Raw genomic sequence first — 19568 nt, forward strand, 5'->3', positions numbered from 1 at the left:
GAGAACTTCTCTGGAGAAAGAGAAACCCTGATTTGTTTTCACATTTTTTTAAAAATCAAGAAAGTATTTTTACCTCTGTATCTTCTACCATGCCTCCATCTCCATACAATTTATGTTGAATTATTTCCTCATTTTTTCAGTTCCATTTGTATTTCTCAGGCAGCCTTAGTTTCTACTCCTGAACTTCTATTAGTGGACTAAAGTGCCACTACATAAAAACTATGTGATCTCATCTGTAGCAGCTTTTACTTCTTCAGAAGCACAGAACAGGAAAAAACAACATCTCAAAGCATCTCACATCAAAAGAGAATTTATCTGCCACCATTCACCTTGCATGGCAGTTAAGGCCAAGTTCCTGTGTTTCATCCCTTGTATTCCCAGCACTGAAACATCCTTATACAATGATGCTGCCAATACCAGTGTGTATCACACATTTATTATTAGCCATATTCCAACATGTTTACTGCCACAGTTTTGTTCTAATAACTTACTGTTGGGTTAACATATATCTTCACTATTGAGTAAAGCAGCATTTTAAATCAACATTAAAAGTTATAATTGCTGCTTGAAGTATGGAACATTTGACTCAATACTATCTTCTAGTAGAAAGAAATGGAAATAGCATAAAAGAAATATTTTCTTCCACCCACAGGATAAGGCTCAGTCATAGACACAACTGCATCAGTTTCATTCTTGCTATAATATTACAGCTCAGCACGTATCTATACCAATGAGCTCTAGTATTTTCCCATTTTTTCCAGGTCTTTTAGTCCAAGCCTGACTATTCAGTTTTTCTTAAAAAAACTGATACATCAAGTACTTTTTACAGTTATATTTCATTTCTGATAAATTCTGTTCTAGCTACAACATACCTCATCATCACTGAAGTACCAAGAACTGGAACAGACAGTCCAGTCCAGAAGGTTGGAGACTAACAGCACTGGAACTTATCAATGTGCACACAACCTAAACTAATGGAGACTGGGCAAGCTGTGCTCCATACCTCTAACACACCGAGACAGCCACAGGTGCCAACTCTCATCTCTTGCTTTTCCATTTAAGCAGGTTTGTAGGCCTACAGCATTTGGGCACCGGCTTTGCTTCATTGCTATGAGTATCCTGATAGAATTCAAACTCTTTTCCAACTGTTTTCTCAAACCACTGTTGAGAAGCTCAGTTATCACAGTTTCAAAATGCTGCTGTAAGACTGAAAACTAAGACCCTGTGACAAGAGGGACCCAGCAGCTTGGAGAGCACCCACCTGAAGAACCAGACCTGGCTACACAGCTTCCTGAGCAAAAGCACCATCCCTTCGCTTGACCAACTGCATTGAGGACACTGTCTTTCTCTCCCACAGCCTCATAACATACCACACCCTATGTACCATACCAGCCTCTGCCATCTTAATTTATGACACAACACCTGACCTACGACATTTGCTGTAATAGAAGCCCCAGCATCGCTGTATGAGAACCCCAAAGGTGCTTTTCTCTTTTGATTTTGATGCCAAATTTTCAGTAGATTTAATACAACACATACACAAGTTTTAAGCAAGGAGACAAAGTTTGTTAACACAAACCTTTATAAATCTCAAGCACAACACCCAGCTCTAACATCTAGAATTCAGGAGCTGCAAGATGCTACAATGAAGTAAGTACCATTGAAATTCCACATGCCATCAGTACCTGAATAAGTTGAAAGACAGTTTAGAAGAAAACTTAATAGAAGAATATTTCTTTATGGCTTTTTTTTTTTTTTTTAGTAGAGAAAGCTCTATAGAGCAACCTTGTCCTCCTCCGTCGTCTGCTGCCTGTCTCTTGGCAGGTAGGACCCTGTTCTACCAGGCTTCTACCAAGCTAGACATACAGCACACGTCAGTGTCCAGTCCCAGACTTCAGCTTTAAAGAAGATTCCATCCTGTGCCCACCCCCATGGCTGTGAGACTAACAACCCTCACTAAACTCTACAGTTCACAGACTGAAGAGGCTCTATCTCAAAGCATACAAAGCACAAGACATAGACACTTCTAAAGCCATGCTGACTTGCTTGTGTAGCACACTTACACATACAGATAAGACTTAAAAAATATTCACTCACTTTTTCTTGAAGGTTTCACATCAGTGTATGCTAGTTAGTTGATCTCCTTCTGTAGCTTTCCTCACTTCAACTCCCACCCGGCTATTAAAGGAAAGGTCACAGCAGACCTTGCCAACAAATAGGCAATTGCCAGGTGGCCATTTGGTGTGGCCCTAATCAGGCAAGTAGCCTCACCCAAAAAAATCCAGAGAAAATCATGCTCATCTGGCTGCTACCTAAGCAAAGCCATTCTTAAAGATGACCTGGCTTACACTTCGGAGCTTTGTTGACATGCTCAGGAAGGGAAAGGAGGCTACAAGAGCAAAACAAAAAGAAGTTGACTTGCATAAATGGCTCCTGTTACAACAGAGATCCCCTTTGAATGCCTTTTCTTATTACAGGAATTGTAACAGCAAAATAACTTCCATGGTATGTTGTACCTCTGGCCCTGCGGGTGGGGTGTGTGGAGCAAAGCTGTCAAGCCCTTTCCAGATAAATAAATGGTTTTCATCTGTGGTCTCTGCATTTCTAGGGGTATGTGGAAGATTGCTGATAGCTTTAAATATACTTTGCCATGACAGACAGAAAGAGAAATATTTTAGGGATCTGCAAACTGTAAAAGGTCAACAGTCTGCTTATGGACATTTACCTTTAGCGTTGAAGACTTCTGTGATAAGTTACTCAGCTGCCAGGCACAACAATAAAGCATCCTGCTCTGGCTTTGGTATCTTCAGTTAAAATACTCCAAGTCATATTCTTCAAAATGGTGACTATGGCCTCGAATGTCATGATCTGATACACCTGTCAAACAATCTGCATACTCTCATATGGAGAAACACTGTATTGCTTTTTCGTATTGTTATATGTAGTCTACACGGGGCTATACTATAAAGGAAAGAACTCTTCTCCCAACAAAGGAAAACAAAAATCATCAGTAAAATGACTGAGACAAGGGATATATGAGCAGTGCTGCTAACTCAAAGTGCTCAGAAATTAACAGCTGTGTTTTGCTGATTAACTTTATATACACACAAATAGTGAGATGGTAACTTTCAAAAATATGTATTCACTGAATACAGCACATCCATGTCTGTTCGGTCACTGCCACAGTTTGGGGGCTGACATCTCAGCTTACCAAGTACCCTGTAAAAAAATTCTAATATTTAAAGTCTTAAAAGTACACCTAGTGAGCTATAGCAAAGCATAGATGGGTTATAAAATATCAGGGGTCTTAAAACGTAGTAACAATTGTTGTCACCAAATGTGATCATGGCAGGGAGAACTGTTTAATGGATCTGGATAGTGTGAGAGAAGCTTGCATTGTTGCAGATGGGATTAAACATATTCAACTGTTAAACAAAACCAGGCATGGAAATAACAAATGTTTTTGTTCTGAACTCTGGTGTTGAAGATACAAAGTCATTTGTCTGTGTAATAAACACAATCACCTACTTTTCCCTCTAGTATGACTTTAATAGTTTAAAATCAAATCTGTGCAGAGTGTACTTTGTTCACATTACCTATTTGTGGTTAAAAACCACTTCATCTGACAGTTTAAAAGCATTCTTTTAAAACAAAAGAATTAAACATAGCTTCTGCTAAAAAATCTGCAAGTTACATGGATGCAATATACAGGAATATATAAAAATCAACAGTATTCTGCAGAAAATATTCTCAAAATAGCAAATAAAGATTAGGCATGTAGGCATGATCCTGAATCGAACAAATACAAATTATAAAACAGCTAACAAATTAAAAAAAAAAATCCTGAATTTCTGTATAAAAGAAGCAAGGATTCAAAGTGCAGGTGCTCCAGTTCTCATTTTAACATATTCAGTAACTTGATACCAGATACTATTAATTTTATATAAAGTGACCATGTTCTCAGTAAGACTTAAACATTCAGTTACATTATCTTGCAGATTTCTCTTTCATTACTTCTACTTTACACTGTTGTAAATGAAGACTTATGCAATACAGGTTTTTATTTTTTTTTCTCTAACAAGGATATAATAGGTTGGTGGTAAAGGTTAGTTTTAAGAGCTAAGCTATAATTGCTGTAGATCCAGCCTTAGAAGTGTGTGTATATATATATATATATATATATATAAATTTTTAAAACAGCTTTTGATTTTAAAAAGGGACTCCACCAATCTGTTCTGGGACCTGCACACGCAGCCTTTGGAGCACAACAGCAAAGCTTCCAAGTCCACGGGTTAGGAACACAGCTCCCGGCAGGGTCATGCTGGAGATCTCTTGGTGGGTTTGTCTCTGGTGGGTTTGGTGCAGCCAGCGGCCATTGAACTCAGGGAAAGGCATCTGGGCTCTGCCTTCTGTCGGGACAGAGATCATCACACTTCACCACGTCTGCCTGACGTGCCAGCTCGGCTTGGGATGGACTTCTCACTTTTATTTGAGAGCACCACTCTCAAGCAGAGGAAGTGAGGAGCCAGGCAGCTTTCACTGATCTTTCATATATTAAAAAAAAATGGAAACATACATTAAAAACCATTATCCTCTTTGGGAAAAAAAAAAAAAAAGCTATATGAAATAAAATTATCCTCCAGAGATGCTGCCTGTAACTTAATTTCACCTGAGGTCCTGTTCAGGTTGACAGTGTCCCTTTAAATTTTAGGTATTTCCCATTTTGTTCTTTTTTTTTTTTTTCCCCAAGAATCAGATCTCTCTATACGTATTTTAAAAATGCACATAAATACCGGCATTAAGTTTACATGTAGAAATTAAGAACTAATCTTTACCATTTTATACTGACAGCAAGGTTAATAATACACACATTTCACTGACAACTGTTATATTTTCCTGTATTTTGAATAAAATTTGCATTTGTGTAACATTTCCACAGAAAGAGTGATTATACTTCAAGATAGTTAAGTTTACACCGCAACATTTTCACATTAGTGAAAACAATCGTATTTTGAAAATACCAGGGCCTGTGCCAGGTACTAATAATCACTTAATAAAAAAAATAAATAGAAAACTCGACTGCCTTTTATCCCGACATAGTAGAGATTTCATAGTCACTGGCCGAGGTTATCGGTTTTCCCATCATCCTTACGTTTTTAGCATTAGTAATTCTAGCCATCATGGACACAGGCTTGTCAAAGTACCTAACCAGCGCCGGCTCAGTCAAAAGGGAGGCTAAAAATTGTTCAAAGGTAATGGCCCAGTCTCTGTCAATGCTCGTGCTTCTATGAAGAGAAGTGGCGTGGTTGCTCCGTACCAAAACGGTGTCTTCACCGATGTCCTCGCAGTGCAGCTTTTCTTCTTCATGGGAACCTGCACTCAGTACTGAGTAGGAGGACATCGAACTATCATCTTTTGTATCATCATCGGAAATGAGCATGGAAGAACAGGCCCCGTTGTCCCTGGGAGAAGAGTCTTCCAGCTTAATGTCTTCCATCTGCATGCCCAGGGTGCTGTCGGTGCAAACGGCCTCCTCGTCGTTGGTGACAAGGCTGCTTTGGAACGGCTTGTGCTTCTCCAGGGGGTACTGCTGGTTCTCTTTCTTCTGAAACAGCTCGCTCGGAATGGTCTTGCTGCAGTTGGTACTGCTGCTGTCTGTCTGTTTTGTGGGCTGCACACTGAAGAGCTTACCAACCTCACCTATCTCCAAAAGCAAGCTCGTCACAGCAGCAGTAGCGTGGTACAGATCTTGTTCATTGGGGTCTTCGCTGAACATGTTGTACATTGTCTTGCACAGTTCAATGAACTGTCCCTAAACAGAGGGATGCAGCATTAATGAGAGAGCAGGAAACAAATCAGACTGAGATCTAGTAAATAATTTTTAAAAGTTTGGGACAGAGGCAGGACACAAGAGTTTGTGTGATTAAACTGAAATTGGAAATAATCTGGGTGTAGTCTAGAAAGTATATTCTATGGGCAGCCAGATGCGCTTCCTCTCTCAAAGCTATATAGAATAAACTGTTGAATGTTACTTCCAGCATACGACAAATGTATTTCTCTGCAGCCACAGGAGGGCAACAGAGGGTGAGCAGTGAAGCACCCAGCATTCATTTTGGTGGATTTTCTTGTAGAAATTATGCTAAGTATAACTAGGAGTCTGATAAAACTAATGACAAGTAATGAAAAATGAGAGACCTGCAGCACTCTTTTAATTGACAGTGGTAAGTTAGTTGGATGCAAGCCTTTTGGAATTCAAAACTCATGAATTAAAGAGGAAGAAGATTTGCTAGGGCTACCTTAAGTGAGAAGTATGTTCTACAGGGAATAAACCTCTATATGCTCTGGAGGAAAGAGCTGTTCCAATGGGCCCCCTGCTCCTCAGCTGCTGTGGATCTAAGGAGAATGAGACTGACAAATTACATTATGTAAAATGCTTCTTTTAGGTAATGTGTATCCAACATTACGCACTAGCTGTTGATATTCATGTCATATCACCCTCTGTCTAGAGATAAAAATGATATGTTATCAGTCCTATATGTGTGTATCTCATTTTTAAGACACTTTGTGAGCTGAATGACAGTTACAGTACGATGAAAACAACCAACTTCTGTAATCACCTGACTGATGCTTTGGTAAAAAAGTATCTGCCTCAAAATAAAACCTTTACTCAGTGTTAACATATTGAACATTTACAGGTATGGGAAGAAAGTTTAAAGTTTATGAAAAGTAAGTAAGTGTCATCAGATGTACCTGATTCAGTTTGGGCAAGTCCTTTGAGTTTTTTGCTTTGGACTTATTCTCTTGGCTCCACATTCTCAGATAATTTCGATTCTCTTGTGAGCTCTTCTTGCCTATTGTAAACAAATTACCCACAGATGGAGGAAAAGTCCATGAAGAAACCTTAAATTAATACTTCCCCCCCGTAACCCCTGCCTATTTTCAAAAGGAGCATCTTTACCAGAAATGAAAGATGTAATTCAGATGGAAACACCATGCATACCTTTGTCTGTTTTCAGGCTCACTGTAACAAACCCATCTTCTACTCCCTGTTTGTTCCTGCTGTCTAGGCCAACAACTGGGAAGTAGAGGGGTGGGGAGAGAAAGAGAGAACAGTGTGGGTTTGGATACATACATACTTTCCATGTGTCCAGTGCAAAATAACGAAAATGTTTACAGTGCAGGAAATGCAGAATAAAAAGATTAGGACTAAATGATGATTTTTCCTTATTCTTAAATCTGATAACAAATTCTACTTAATAAAATAAATACTGAGACAGGGACCATCTTAGGTTTTGTTTGTGTAGTACAATGTTTAGCCTGTGTTACCACAACACAAACAGCTTCTAGTGTGATACGTTTTGTGATCATATTAGTGCATGTTCTTTTGTCTATCAAGACTTAAAGTCGCCATATCTAGTCTATTAATTCTTATCTGTATTTTCAAACAACCTTTCTTCCCCCTATAATCTGAAGGATAAGCAATATTTTTCTTGAATCAGAGAGAAAATTAACATCAAATATCTCAAGGAAGAGAATGCTGTTTAAGACAAGAGCGATGAGAGCCAGTTTTTCATTAGGGAACAAAAAGATTTCAAATAGCTTAACTACATTTTGATGTATCTTTTGGTTTCAGTTTTTTAGAATATTTTAAGTTCTGATCCAAATATGTCTTGAAAGCCAAGAGATTTATTCTCATTCTCCAGCAAGGCACATGCACTTATCACAAAATTACTGCTATTGCCACACACTTATGACGTTATTCTGAGAGAATTCTGCAATGCACAATCCAGGGGAGCTCTTAATGTACACACACCTGCACCTCTAAGGATATCAATTATACAAAGACTACATACTTCTTTTTACAGAGAATACTTCACTTACAAAGTTTAATCCAATTAAAAAGTGGCTTCCTAAAAATACATGATGTTTGTACGTCATCTTTTCATGTCTGAGACAAAAGATGCCTACCATGTGTGCATTCTGGTGTGATGTCCTCAAAAAAGTACTGAGTGGCTTCAAAAGCAGAGTCTGGCTCTTCTTGCTCAGGGGATGGATCTAAGAGATATAATAAAATTATGTGCTTAAAAATTCCACCCTTTAATTAAAAACTAGAACATATTTCCACTGATACATTTAGAATGCCAGTTTCTAGAAGTAAAAGCGTGAGGACGTGATAGATTAGGAATCATCTATTTTCAGCTCAGGGGAGATGAACAACTAGAACTGGTATTACCCTTTTACTGTCTCCTCTCCGATATCAAATACTGACTAATAAGTAGCTGTTTGCAGGGGCTGGCTTGCCCATCTTCCCATGTCTACTGCTAGTGCTTTCTTCTGTGCAGCTCAGCGTGTCCTAAGCAGGGTATGAACCCTCTCCTAGCTGGAAACGGTCTGTTGTGATTTGGTATGAACTTACCAGTCCCTGAATACCAGAAACTACATTCTTAGAAACTGATCTCTTCTGTTAATAGTTCAATTTTTTTTTTCAGTTACATTAGTGAACCACTCAAGCCTACCCCCAGCAAACCCAGCTGGGAGCAATCAGGGACACATGTTCAAAGCACATTAAGGTGAACGTTCTCTCAAGGCTTTTAAATATCTTTGCCACAGCATGTAAACGCACACATGAACTAAACTACCCAAACAGTTAGAACATACTTAAATCGCACGTTCAGTGAGGACAGCAATAGGTTTTTTATGACACATAAGTGACAAGCTAGAGACAATATAATTCTAGGACATAATTTTCTTCAGTGGCAAAACTGTTCTGAGATGTTTCCATCCCCTTTCCACCTTAAACTGCCTCTCTCACTTAGCCAAGTCCAACAGTGTGTACGGCTCCCTAGAAAACACACCTGTGAAATGATCTGTAGCCTCCCTCTGCAAACAGTTCATCAGCCCAGACACGAAACCAAGAAGAAAGCCTGGGCACAGAAATGAGTAGCCAAGGCACACGGGAACATTGTAAGCTGGCTTCACTGATAAATATAGTGCATTATACTAACCAACGTGGAAGAACACCGTATTTGTTATGCATAGGGGAAGTTACCTAATCCAGCTAAACAGACAAGAGACACATCTAAGTGGCCTGTTTGTGACAAGAGCAATAGAGGGCTGCATGGGTGCTTTCAGACTTTCCAAATCCCTGTCTGGTTAAGGTAGAAGCTCTCTGCATAAACAGCTACAGTAATAATTCCCCAAATTAAATTTTTAATTGGGAAAGCTAGGCATAAACAACTTTGCTCGAAATTCCTGTTCTCAACAAGACAATCACTATTTTAATATCATTTACTTACCAGGCAAAACATGCATTTTATACAGTAGCTTCAGCTTCTCCGTAAGATCTCCATGGCATGCTGCACCTAAACAGCATTATATACAGTATGTTAATGCTCAGCATTCAATGCCATTCTGTTTATTATTGCTACAATCCTACATTTTGGAAGCTGCTACATTCACTCTGGGAAGCACCATAACCCCTTTACAAACCAAGATCATAAGGCAGTCACTTGACTTCTAAGATCATAAGGTCTGTAGTAGAAATAGCAAGAGAACACAGACCACCTTACCCTGAATTCTGTACTTCAGTCTTGGGTTCTTCATTAAATGTCTATTTTATAATGTTCAAAAATAATCTATGATCATCACATTACCACTCAGAAAGGCCTCCAGCTGAAAGTTAAGAAGACCTTTTTGTGTGGACTTCAAATTTCTAATCTGCAGATCCAATAATAACATCACATGATTTAGAACAATAAGATATTTACCAAAAAAAGAGAGAGAAATTCAAGTAAACATCATCTATCACAGCTTAGCCATGGGCTAAACTAACCTTCAGGCAACACTTTATAGTGATTTATCCACCTCAACCCACATTGCTTTCTGGCGTACACACAAAAATTAGGTGTATGAAATCCAAATCGTCTATTGTAGTCCCTCCTTCCAATTAATTAAACGGGTATTAGTTCATTTTGAAGTACTGAAAAAAGCGATAATCAGACTGCTTCACAAATCTTGTTATGACATATAATTCATAAACAAATTAATTAACCTTCATTAATTAGGTTACGCAGAGATTTACTTTACCTTACAAGACTACTGTGTCAACTTTGCTATGCAAACTACAAAGTGTGGTTTGGCAAATACTAAAAATCACAGTCTATTGTAAACCTTAAGACTAGAATAAATACAGATGTTAAGCCAAAGAACTGAGTGCATCTACATTAGCCATTTTACTTTTCACTTGGTCCTTCTTAAGTGCAAAACCTCCTTGTATTCCTTTCTGGTATACTACACTGTGCAGATAATGCTCTTCTGGTGAAACTATGCCTTAGGTTATGCACCCATGTACCATGTGAAGTGCCCCACTACTAAAGGTGACACGAAATAGCCAAAGCACAGAATGGGCTGGCAGTTCCACATCCTCCAGCAACAGCTGGCGATGCATTCACCAAAATAGGATTCAGGGCACAGGATATCTGGTGACACATGTAAGCTTGCTCCTCTCCCTGTCCCCAGATGTGAAGAGAACTGAAAAAGTTCAACTGCTCCTGCTTCTTTTAGCTTTTGCCTGAGATGAACCTAGGTGTGCTTTCTAACACCAAGCCCTTCTTACAAGACAACACAATGAGGGACAAGTTTACTAGAGATGTTAACTGGACTCTCTCAGGGACAATGCTCTGGGTCTCCCTAGGGAGAGGTCAGAAAGTTTTACAAAGGGAAGAACAGTCTACTGGCATTGTGCAGGAGCTGCCTGACAGCTGCAGTGGGCTACCCAACAGCTGAGCATTGATGCTGCATTAAACAATAATAATAATTTTTTAAAAAGCAGCTTGAAATTTACTTTTGGTGAGAGAAGAAATCGTGCTTGGAAAAGAGCATGACTGCACCCTTTGAATCTTTCTACTTGAAACAGCAACAGTGAAAGCCATCACCTTCACATGGCAACTGATGTCCTCACACATATCTGCTCTTACCCCGCTCGGGACTCGACCACTGAGCCCCTTTTCTGACTGTTCTCCTGTTAATACTATGCAGGTGTCAAGTGTTTTCTGGGCATAATGTCATATGAGCACGGTTTTCCCCCTGTCTTCTTTGAGGCCATTAACAAAGTAATTAAACAGGTTAGAACTTTATTCTGTTAATATAAAACTTAGTAGCAACATAAAAGTAGTAGTTTTGGTTGCCCCTCTCTTGAACACAGGCAGAGGGGTGCAGAGTGTTAGTACAGCATTTAGCTCCCTGAAAGGACCAGAATGGTGAGGTTAACGCTCTGCCTTCTGAAAATCCTCCTGCACCCTGTGCCTGGACTAAAGCTGTTTTCAGAAAAAACAACTACACACTTGGGTACTCCTTGAGAGAGACAGTTTTCATGGTGCCAACTTTTGCATGAGGCTGTGGCAAGCACTGCAGACACCAGCAGTCACTGGAGAGGTGAACGAGCTGCACGCTCTGAAAAGGGAATATTGCAAAAGCATGATGGGAGGCAGGGGTCCACTTGGAGTCTATGTGGAAATTTCTCTAGCTTATTGGGATTTTGAGTCAATAACTGACATGCTATAATCCAGTGTGGGATAGGGTGCAGGTGAGCTTCTTCATGGGTAAATATCTCAAACAGTTCATAAAACCAAGGCTGACAATCCTTTCTGAGCGGCACCTTCCTAGAGAAAACTAATGAAGACCACTCCTTTATATGAACTCGCAGTAACATGACACGGAGTACATGAACAGAAAAAAAATGATAGGTTGTTCCATCTTCACTTAGCTGAGGCACCTGAAGTAGAAGGTTTTTGACCTGTTTGCTACAGGAGCTATGAAAAGGAAACAGACAGTCCTGCTTGCAATTATAGTGCTCTCATATCCCAAGGATTTCGTGGTGATGCAGAAGGGCCATAAGCCCACACTGAGACACAGAACACCCTGTTTTACCTCCTCTTCATGGAGCTCCTAGCGGGTGTCAGTGGCATCAGAAAGGCTTTGAGGGAGCAAATCCTTATGGCTACATGGAATAAGGCCATTGAATGGGAGACTTGGGAAAGGGAAATGCTTCGGGTGCCATGGCTGCTTCAAGCACCAACAAGCACCCTCCGAGATGGGCTTCCTCTAGGAAAGACAAACTTGACTAACCAGGGCCAGAGTCCAACACTGCTGTTTGGACAGAGCAAGAAGAGAGAGGATAGTGCCCACAGGTCACCTCCAGAATGTCCTTCCTCTGACCATGCTCTCCAGGACAGCCACAAGGAAAAGGTGACAGAGTCCTCTCTTGAGTAGATGCGTCTTGCTCCAAAAGAAGATATTGTTCAGTTAGGAGGCTTCCCTAGCCAAGGCATGTTGCGTTTGTCAGGCAGACTGAAGCAGCTGATGTTTGTGTAATTTTTAAAAGTCCTGGGGCATGATGAAATATGATCAAACAAACCCCATGTTGTTTTTGTTGACTGTGTTGTCCTTGCTACCATTCATGCACTTCATAAACAAAAAAGGGGTTGGGGCTGGGAAAAAAGGGTTGATTAAAAAACAAAACAAAACAAAAGCTATGCCACACTGAAAAAAATGTGGTTTTGCAAAATAAGCAGTTTTGATTGTTTAGCACACTGACGATTTTAGTTCAGTCATGTGGGCTAATAGCCACATTTATGCATTTTATATCAATTTCTGTTCACAGTGCTCAGCACTGTTCCTTGTTCTGATTACTCATTACTGCTTCTAAAAAAATGCTGTCTCGACCAATAACTGCTTGATTGTTATTAAAAGAATCCTGTAAGCAGCAAGAGTAGTTAATCCATGGGTCATGTCTCAAAAGGCCATTGAGTGTTACCTGACAAACAGTCCCTCAAATACAATTCAGAACAGCATCATAGGAAGGAAGCACTGTTTTTTTTGTGGTGTGAGGGGGAGGTGTGCAGTCAGGTTTGCCATTTTGCATCTGCGAGAGAATGGGTGTTACCATTGCTGTGGAGAGGTTTTAATGCAAGGCTGCGTTTGGAACCCCAAAGCTTAAAAATACTGTTGTTATACAAAGAGTTGCTTAAAACCAGATTCGGAAACCTTTTCTCTCTCAAAAAGGATCAAAACGTAAAGCTGCAGGAAACGTCAAGTTGCCATGAAATAACACACGATAGATGGTGAGATGCTGGTCACTTAAAAGGAATAATTACTGCTATACTCAAAAAAGGGGTGGCCACTTCCTGCCTCACCCTTGTTTCTTCATTGTTCATCTTGGGGCTTGCACATTCCCTTTGTTTTCCAGTACTGACTTTCATATCTTGAAATCTTGCTTCTTCGAGACTTGCATGGGCCATAATCTCCAACAGTGACATTCAGCCATTCAGCTTCCCTATGTGACCTGCACCTCCGCTTTCTCCTTTCTCAGGTGACTTCCACTTTGTTCTCTCTCTTAGTCTATAGTCTTGGTTACTGATTTCAGAAGTAATACAGGCAGTACCTCTCACTGCATATACTATGAGGCCTGATACCTTCCCTTCACACAGTGACACATGTATGCGGGGTGGCAGCAGACTTTTGAAGAGAAGCACTTGTAGTCAGAGGCAAACAAAATTAGCATCCTCACTCTTTCCCTCCCCTGCCCTTTATATGTACATACGCATTTCTCAAAAGTCTTCCTGAACAACCAAGGGAACAAATGCTGCCTCTCTCCCCTTTTCAGAGCTGGTAGCACTGACAAAAGGTATACATTCCCAGCTTCCAGGGGAGGTTTAAAGGAGCAGGTGACAAAATGCAGTGTCACCAAAAGGTGACAAAAGACTCTGCCAAAGGAAATACTTGGATTAGAAGTAATCACACCATTAAGCACACAGGTCATTTTTGTGTCAAGAGTCAGCAGTCAGGGAAATAATCATAATGGACAAGTAGTTCATGTGTGGTCCTTCTCTCACTGTGATACCAAACTGGCTAATGTAGATGCACATACAGAGATGAGCCCAAACCCCAGTGGGAACCACTGCCACAGGCATGATAAAATGAACTGAACAGTAGCATGAACAGCTCTTAAAACATAGGTGACTTTTGCAAATTGGCATACATCAAGCTCAAACTCATCAGCTGATAGTTAATATAACATCTGTGTTTCTGACAGAGTGGACCCGCTTTAGAAATAAACTGTTTTGGTCAGATTATTTTGAGAGTGCTGTGAATTCTCCATACTTAGCCCAGAGACAAATTCACGGAAGTTGATGAGCAAGTCTCCATTTTCATCAAGAAGCCTGAATAAGCGCGCAGCTAATACATCCGAATGAGTTCCACATGCCCAAGGGAAGAGGAGAGCAAACATCCCCTTGAACTGCTCAAAGTCAATCCGGTACTGCTCCAGATAAGGCAGGCTGGGGTCGTGGCGGTCAATAGCATTGCTGTTTCCTCCCCAGTAGCAACTAGTCAGATGTTCTGCCTGAACAGAAGACAAGTGCTGTGAGATTGTCATCACCTCTGTAAACAACTCATCGCTATTAATGACAAAAAAAATCCAAACAATTAATACACACACACTCTTAAAACAACATCAGACTAGCAGATGTATTTCTATCTACCTACCCCTTGCATTTCTGCAAGAGGCTTATCCTCTAAACTAGTGTAGAAAGGACTACTTTTTCAGTATTACTGAAGTCAGTGAAAATTCTGCAGATGATTTCAGTGGAATCTCATTCAAAATTATTCAGAAGTTTAGAGAAAGAGATCTGCATAGTCATCTAACAGGGTGGACTGTCTGACTAGGTCTTACTGATGCCATGGAAGACTGAAAGAAGGCACTGCAGGATTTTGACAATTTTAAGACCTGACATTACAGATGGGAAATTCAAAGGAAAGAAATTCCTTGTGCTATACTGAAAGATTTCTGTTATAACAAAACAGAAGAAGAAAGTATCTTCTTTCAAAGCACTGTGCATGAAGATGAACCTAAAGCATTTTAACTGCTGACCTTTAAATTTGTGGGTCTAATGGTATTGCCACACAATCAACTTACAAAGACACATCACTTTGTGACACTGAATTTCCATGTAGTAAATTATACATTAAAGCATTAACTACGCTAAAAATAAGATATTATGATATGGAGGTATTAACTGTCTTAGATAATAGAATAAAAGTATTTCTGTGCTAAATTCCAAAACTTAGGTCAGGTAGTGACAGACATATCTAAGTTGATAAAGACTGATCAAAAATTTCTCTATATACACTTTTTCATTATAATAATTTTCATCTGTATACATTTCTTTTTTCTATGGACAAATAATTTAGTTACTTATTTTCTGAGCTTTAAAAATTAATTGGGTAGGATTTTTTTTTTTTTTTTTGTATATTCAATAATACAGCAACTAATTCAAGTTTGTATTAAGATCATAGAATAGTTTGGGTTGGAAGGGACCTTTAAAGGTCATCTAGTCCAACCCCCAGTAGTATATCTGATAGTAAGTAACTCACAGACTTAACCCAGTCTTTGGAAAATACACAGTCCAGTATCAAATATAAATGTTTGCATTTCCTGCAGGCACATGATCTTCACTTCGCTTTACCTTGAAAAGAGCATACAACTCCTCCAGCTCATCGATAGTAAAAGAAGTCTCTGTCACAATAGTTCGTACCTTGGAAACATAACATTAACAGTTACGGATTTGAATCTATGTCTCATTGAAAAGCTAATTTCATTTCAGAAATTGCCTGACCTTAATCTTTGCAAAGAACATTATTTCAAAACTTACCACATTGCGCTTTGTAGTATCTTCAAGGGTTTGGATAACTTTCAGCCTTTGTTTGAATCTCATTTGTTCAATTAAATCTGCTCGGATACTTCCAAATTTCTTAAAAGAGAAAAAGGTGTACAGGATTGTCTGTGTATTAATATTTGGATTACTTAGCTTGCTTTTAATTTATTTAAGAAATTAATGTAATTATGTGATATGCCACAAATGGTACATTTAAAGAATTGCTGTTAAGGCATTAAGGTATTTTTCTAACACATGAAGACTTTAAGAATATATCAGTAGCTTATATTTTTCCCAATAACTTATTTTCATTTTATTTTAAAAGTCTTTATCATGCTACAAATCCTCACACTTCAAACCATAATCTCAAGTAGCTGCAAAATTCTTCCTTGGCAAATCTCCATGAATAGATTATTTCATAACTCCTCCTCTGTTACAGAGCAGACATTCAGACTAACCGGATTTCTAACAGCTGAGAGTAGAGCAGTCCTTAGATCCATGAGGATCTGAAATTAAACATCAAGAATGCAACTTCCATCAGGAAGAAAATGCTCTAAAGTGCCCAAGTCTTATTTCCAGAAGTTTTTTCACAATGCGCCTCAGGAAGCTCCTGGACATGCTACAGAAGCATCCCAGGGGAAAACCTATTAGGAGTAATATTCCTTTATTTCATATATTGGATAATGCTTAATTCCTAGGAGTTCTTTTTGTGAACTGTAAGTTTTTGACCATCAAGAAAACACTTGCAACACATACTTAGAAATGCATAGATGACCAGCAAGAACAATAATGCCAGACATCAACTATGCCACATATAAAAATAAAGGGGGTGGCAAGATACGCTTTCATATAGGATGGATTTATATTTCCAGTGCAAGTGCATCTACATAAGCAGGTCATAATTTGCTAGCACATTCTTGTGTGATCAAATTAACACTAAAGCTTGCACCCTTCTTTTGTACCTTGGAAGTAAAAAGATGTTTCATGTACTTGGAATATTCTGCAAATCAAGAAGTCTTCTGAAAAAGTGGAATCTAGATAAACATCCATGAATATCAAGCATCACAGAGGTCACAAAACCTTGAAAAGAGTGGGGTTTTTGTGGCTCTGAGTCCACATCTGTTCCAGTAATCGGGGCTTATTCTCTGCTCTGGAGACCAAATGCAATGGTCTGTTTACATCCATACAATTAAAACTCATGTAGCCTACAGAAAAGGAAGACTGCATCCAATTACCTTCTGGGAATGGTTCCTTGCCCACATTAACTTTCAAATCATACAAGGAATTGTTGGAAGTGTGCATTGTTAATTATTGTAACACCAGACACTATGGCTTCTAAACTAATTTCAAAATTGAATTAAAAGATAAGAGATTTCTTACTAAAAAGTATTTTCAATAAATGAAAAAATTGATGGCAGACTAAAATGTATTTGTTATTTATACTATCTTATTTCAAGAACGTTTCTCTTTTTAAAGTAGAAAGTCAGTTAAGTATCATCACAGAGCGGGGTACTAATGGCTTAAATATGAACAATTTCTTCTGTGCCACTTCACCTATCACTAGAGACTGCCCATATATGCATCTGACATGACTACCTAAGAGCTGGACAGGATAGAGCGTGATGGTGAGCAGCTCTTCATAAAACAATCCAAATATTGTGCTTTTGCCAGTGCTGCTACTCCAACAAATTCTCAGACTCATTATGCTCTCATGACTAATATCACAGGACAGTCTGCAAGGGACAAGGTTTCCCTCACACTTTGGGGGTGGGGGTGTGTGTGTTTGAGGGAGGGCAAAGGCCTCCAAGAAAAAGCATTTTGATCAGCTGGAGGTCTTTCTATTTTTTTGTAAACACTAATGACTAGAAGATTAAGGATAGATGGTCACCCAACAAGTACCTTTAACAGTTTAAATTCTAAAAATAGCAACAATATTCCCACTTACTTGATATTTTGGTCTTTGTAGTCACAACAAAGCTAACACAGTGACTTCCCAGCCCTGACTGCACACAACTAATTGAGGAACGTAACAGTCATTGAATAACAGATGAAACATTTTTTACGCTGATAGTTTAATAATGTTTTTGTTTGTTTTGTTTCGTTTTGGGTTTGTTTGGTTTTGTTTTTACTAATAAAACCAAACAACTACAATGTCTCTCCTGAAACTAGTTCTCTCTTTGCAACCAGCTCCTGCTCTCCTCACACTTCCTCACTCCCCATACTATTTGTTTTGCCTAATTAGACTGGAGCACAGTTGGTTATTTATCTAGATCTAGAAGGATCTACAAGGTTCTGTGCTGCATAAGCCCCCAAAAAAGCTAGACTGGCTCTAAAAAGAGCCTGGTTATTAATCTAAAAACAGTTAAGCTGATGCAAGCTCTCTTCATGATGAGGAAATGAAAAAATACAAAGGAAACATAATTTCATGTAAACATCCTTCTCTCCATTATAACATTCTGTGAAGAAGAACTACACATCTAACTTGATTCATTTTGCTATTCAGTGTAGAATATACTAAGTTCTACCTACTTCCTTCTTAAATGGATTTAATGCAATCAGAGCAAGGAGGTTCTAGGGACTTAGGAAGTGCCTCTGAAACAGCTGTCATGTTGCTGGTACATCTTGAGCTAAAAATACTAATTTACCCTGCATGACAATGGAAGGAAAAAAAGGAAGTTAAGGAGAGTAATTCTTTAAAGTTATTATTTAATTTTTATTAAAAAATAGTATTTCAGTGTAATCATCAGGGACATTTTAACTGAAGGCTTATTTTTAAATTTAAGGACAATGAAACACATTTTTTTCAGGCTTTGTCCTGTGCTTTACAGACATTAGTTATTTCCAGCTCCTTTCACTCGCAATTTGTTTAGCTTTGGTGATATACAGAAGCTAGTGGCTCGTGGTCAAAATCCGTACTTGCTAAAAAAAAAGGCAAAAGAAATTAAGTTCAACTGATAATAAGGCAGTGTTCTGAAATCATATAGATTTCACTGATATTTCAGTTTGGAAAAGCATGTAAAAGCTTAGATGAGAATTAACCTTTTTTGAGTTACAACTTCAACTTTTGCATGTAAATCACTTTTTTGTTGTGATCTGTTCTCCTTTGATGCTGCAGGTTTCTATACAAAACAGCTCCAATTAAAAGCTTTGGTTGAAAGAAAAATGAAGACTAAACCACTCCCCTGACCCATTTTAGACTGAGACAAGTCTGTATTTGTATTTCTTTAATGTTCTTTCAGTTCCAAGCAAAGCCAAACTACAGAGCATCAAATCCCTCTGTAAAGCAGAACTAGTGTGGGTTGGCAAGTTGCTGTTAAGAAATCCTGTCCTACCTCATAAGAAGACCTGATCAGTCTGAAGATATCCACCTCAGGATAAGGCTCTACATCATCACTGAGCAGCGAGTGAAGATGAGGAATGGGTGGAAGAGTGCTGTCCTTATTAGTTACACTGTCCAAGTATCTGATGGGCAAAAAAAGACAGAATTTAGAAGCCCCAAGATTCATTTGTACGACCTCCCTTCTGAGGGTTAATAGAACAAGGATTGCATGTATATGATTAAATGTAAAAATTATCACAGAATCATAGAATAGTTTGGGTTGGAAGAGACCTTTGAAAGTCATCTAGTCCAACCCCCCCTGCAATGAGCAGGTTGCTTAGCACACCATCCAGCCTGGCCTTGAATGTCTCCAGGGATGGGGCATCTACCACCTCCCTGGGTAACATGTTCCAGTGTTTTACAACCCTCATTGTAAAAAAATTCTTCCTAATGACTCAACTTGGTTTGTTTATTAACCTCCTTTTCCACTAAAATCTATTAATTCAAAAGCTTAATTCTTCTAAGTTCTGTTTAGT

General features: G+C 38.9%; 1 protein-coding gene across 1 annotated transcript in view; it reads right to left on the bottom strand.

The window, feature by feature from the left end:
* Window positions 1-4495: 4495 nt before the first annotated feature.
* Window positions 4496-19568, bottom strand: part of TBC1D9 (TBC1 domain family member 9) — a 51744-nt gene continuing 36671 nt past the window's right edge. Inside the window, exons 13-21 of the mRNA XM_082052030.1 lie at window positions 19046-19175; window positions 15711-15809; window positions 15525-15593; window positions 14161-14401; window positions 9297-9362; window positions 7969-8055; window positions 7001-7075; window positions 6751-6851; window positions 4496-5812 (exon numbers count right to left, since the gene is read on the bottom strand). Coding sequence (XP_081908156.1) covers window positions 5087-5812; window positions 6751-6851; window positions 7001-7075; window positions 7969-8055; window positions 9297-9362; window positions 14161-14401; window positions 15525-15593; window positions 15711-15809; window positions 19046-19175 — 1594 coding nt within the window. The 3' untranslated portion in view covers window positions 4496-5086. The remainder of the gene's footprint in view (window positions 5813-6750; window positions 6852-7000; window positions 7076-7968; window positions 8056-9296; window positions 9363-14160; window positions 14402-15524; window positions 15594-15710; window positions 15810-19045; window positions 19176-19568) is intronic.

The sequence above is a fragment of the Streptopelia decaocto genome (genome assembly GCF_964273445.1).
Source record: "Streptopelia decaocto genome assembly, chromosome: 4".
NCBI lineage: Eukaryota > Metazoa > Chordata > Aves > Columbiformes > Columbidae > Streptopelia > Streptopelia decaocto.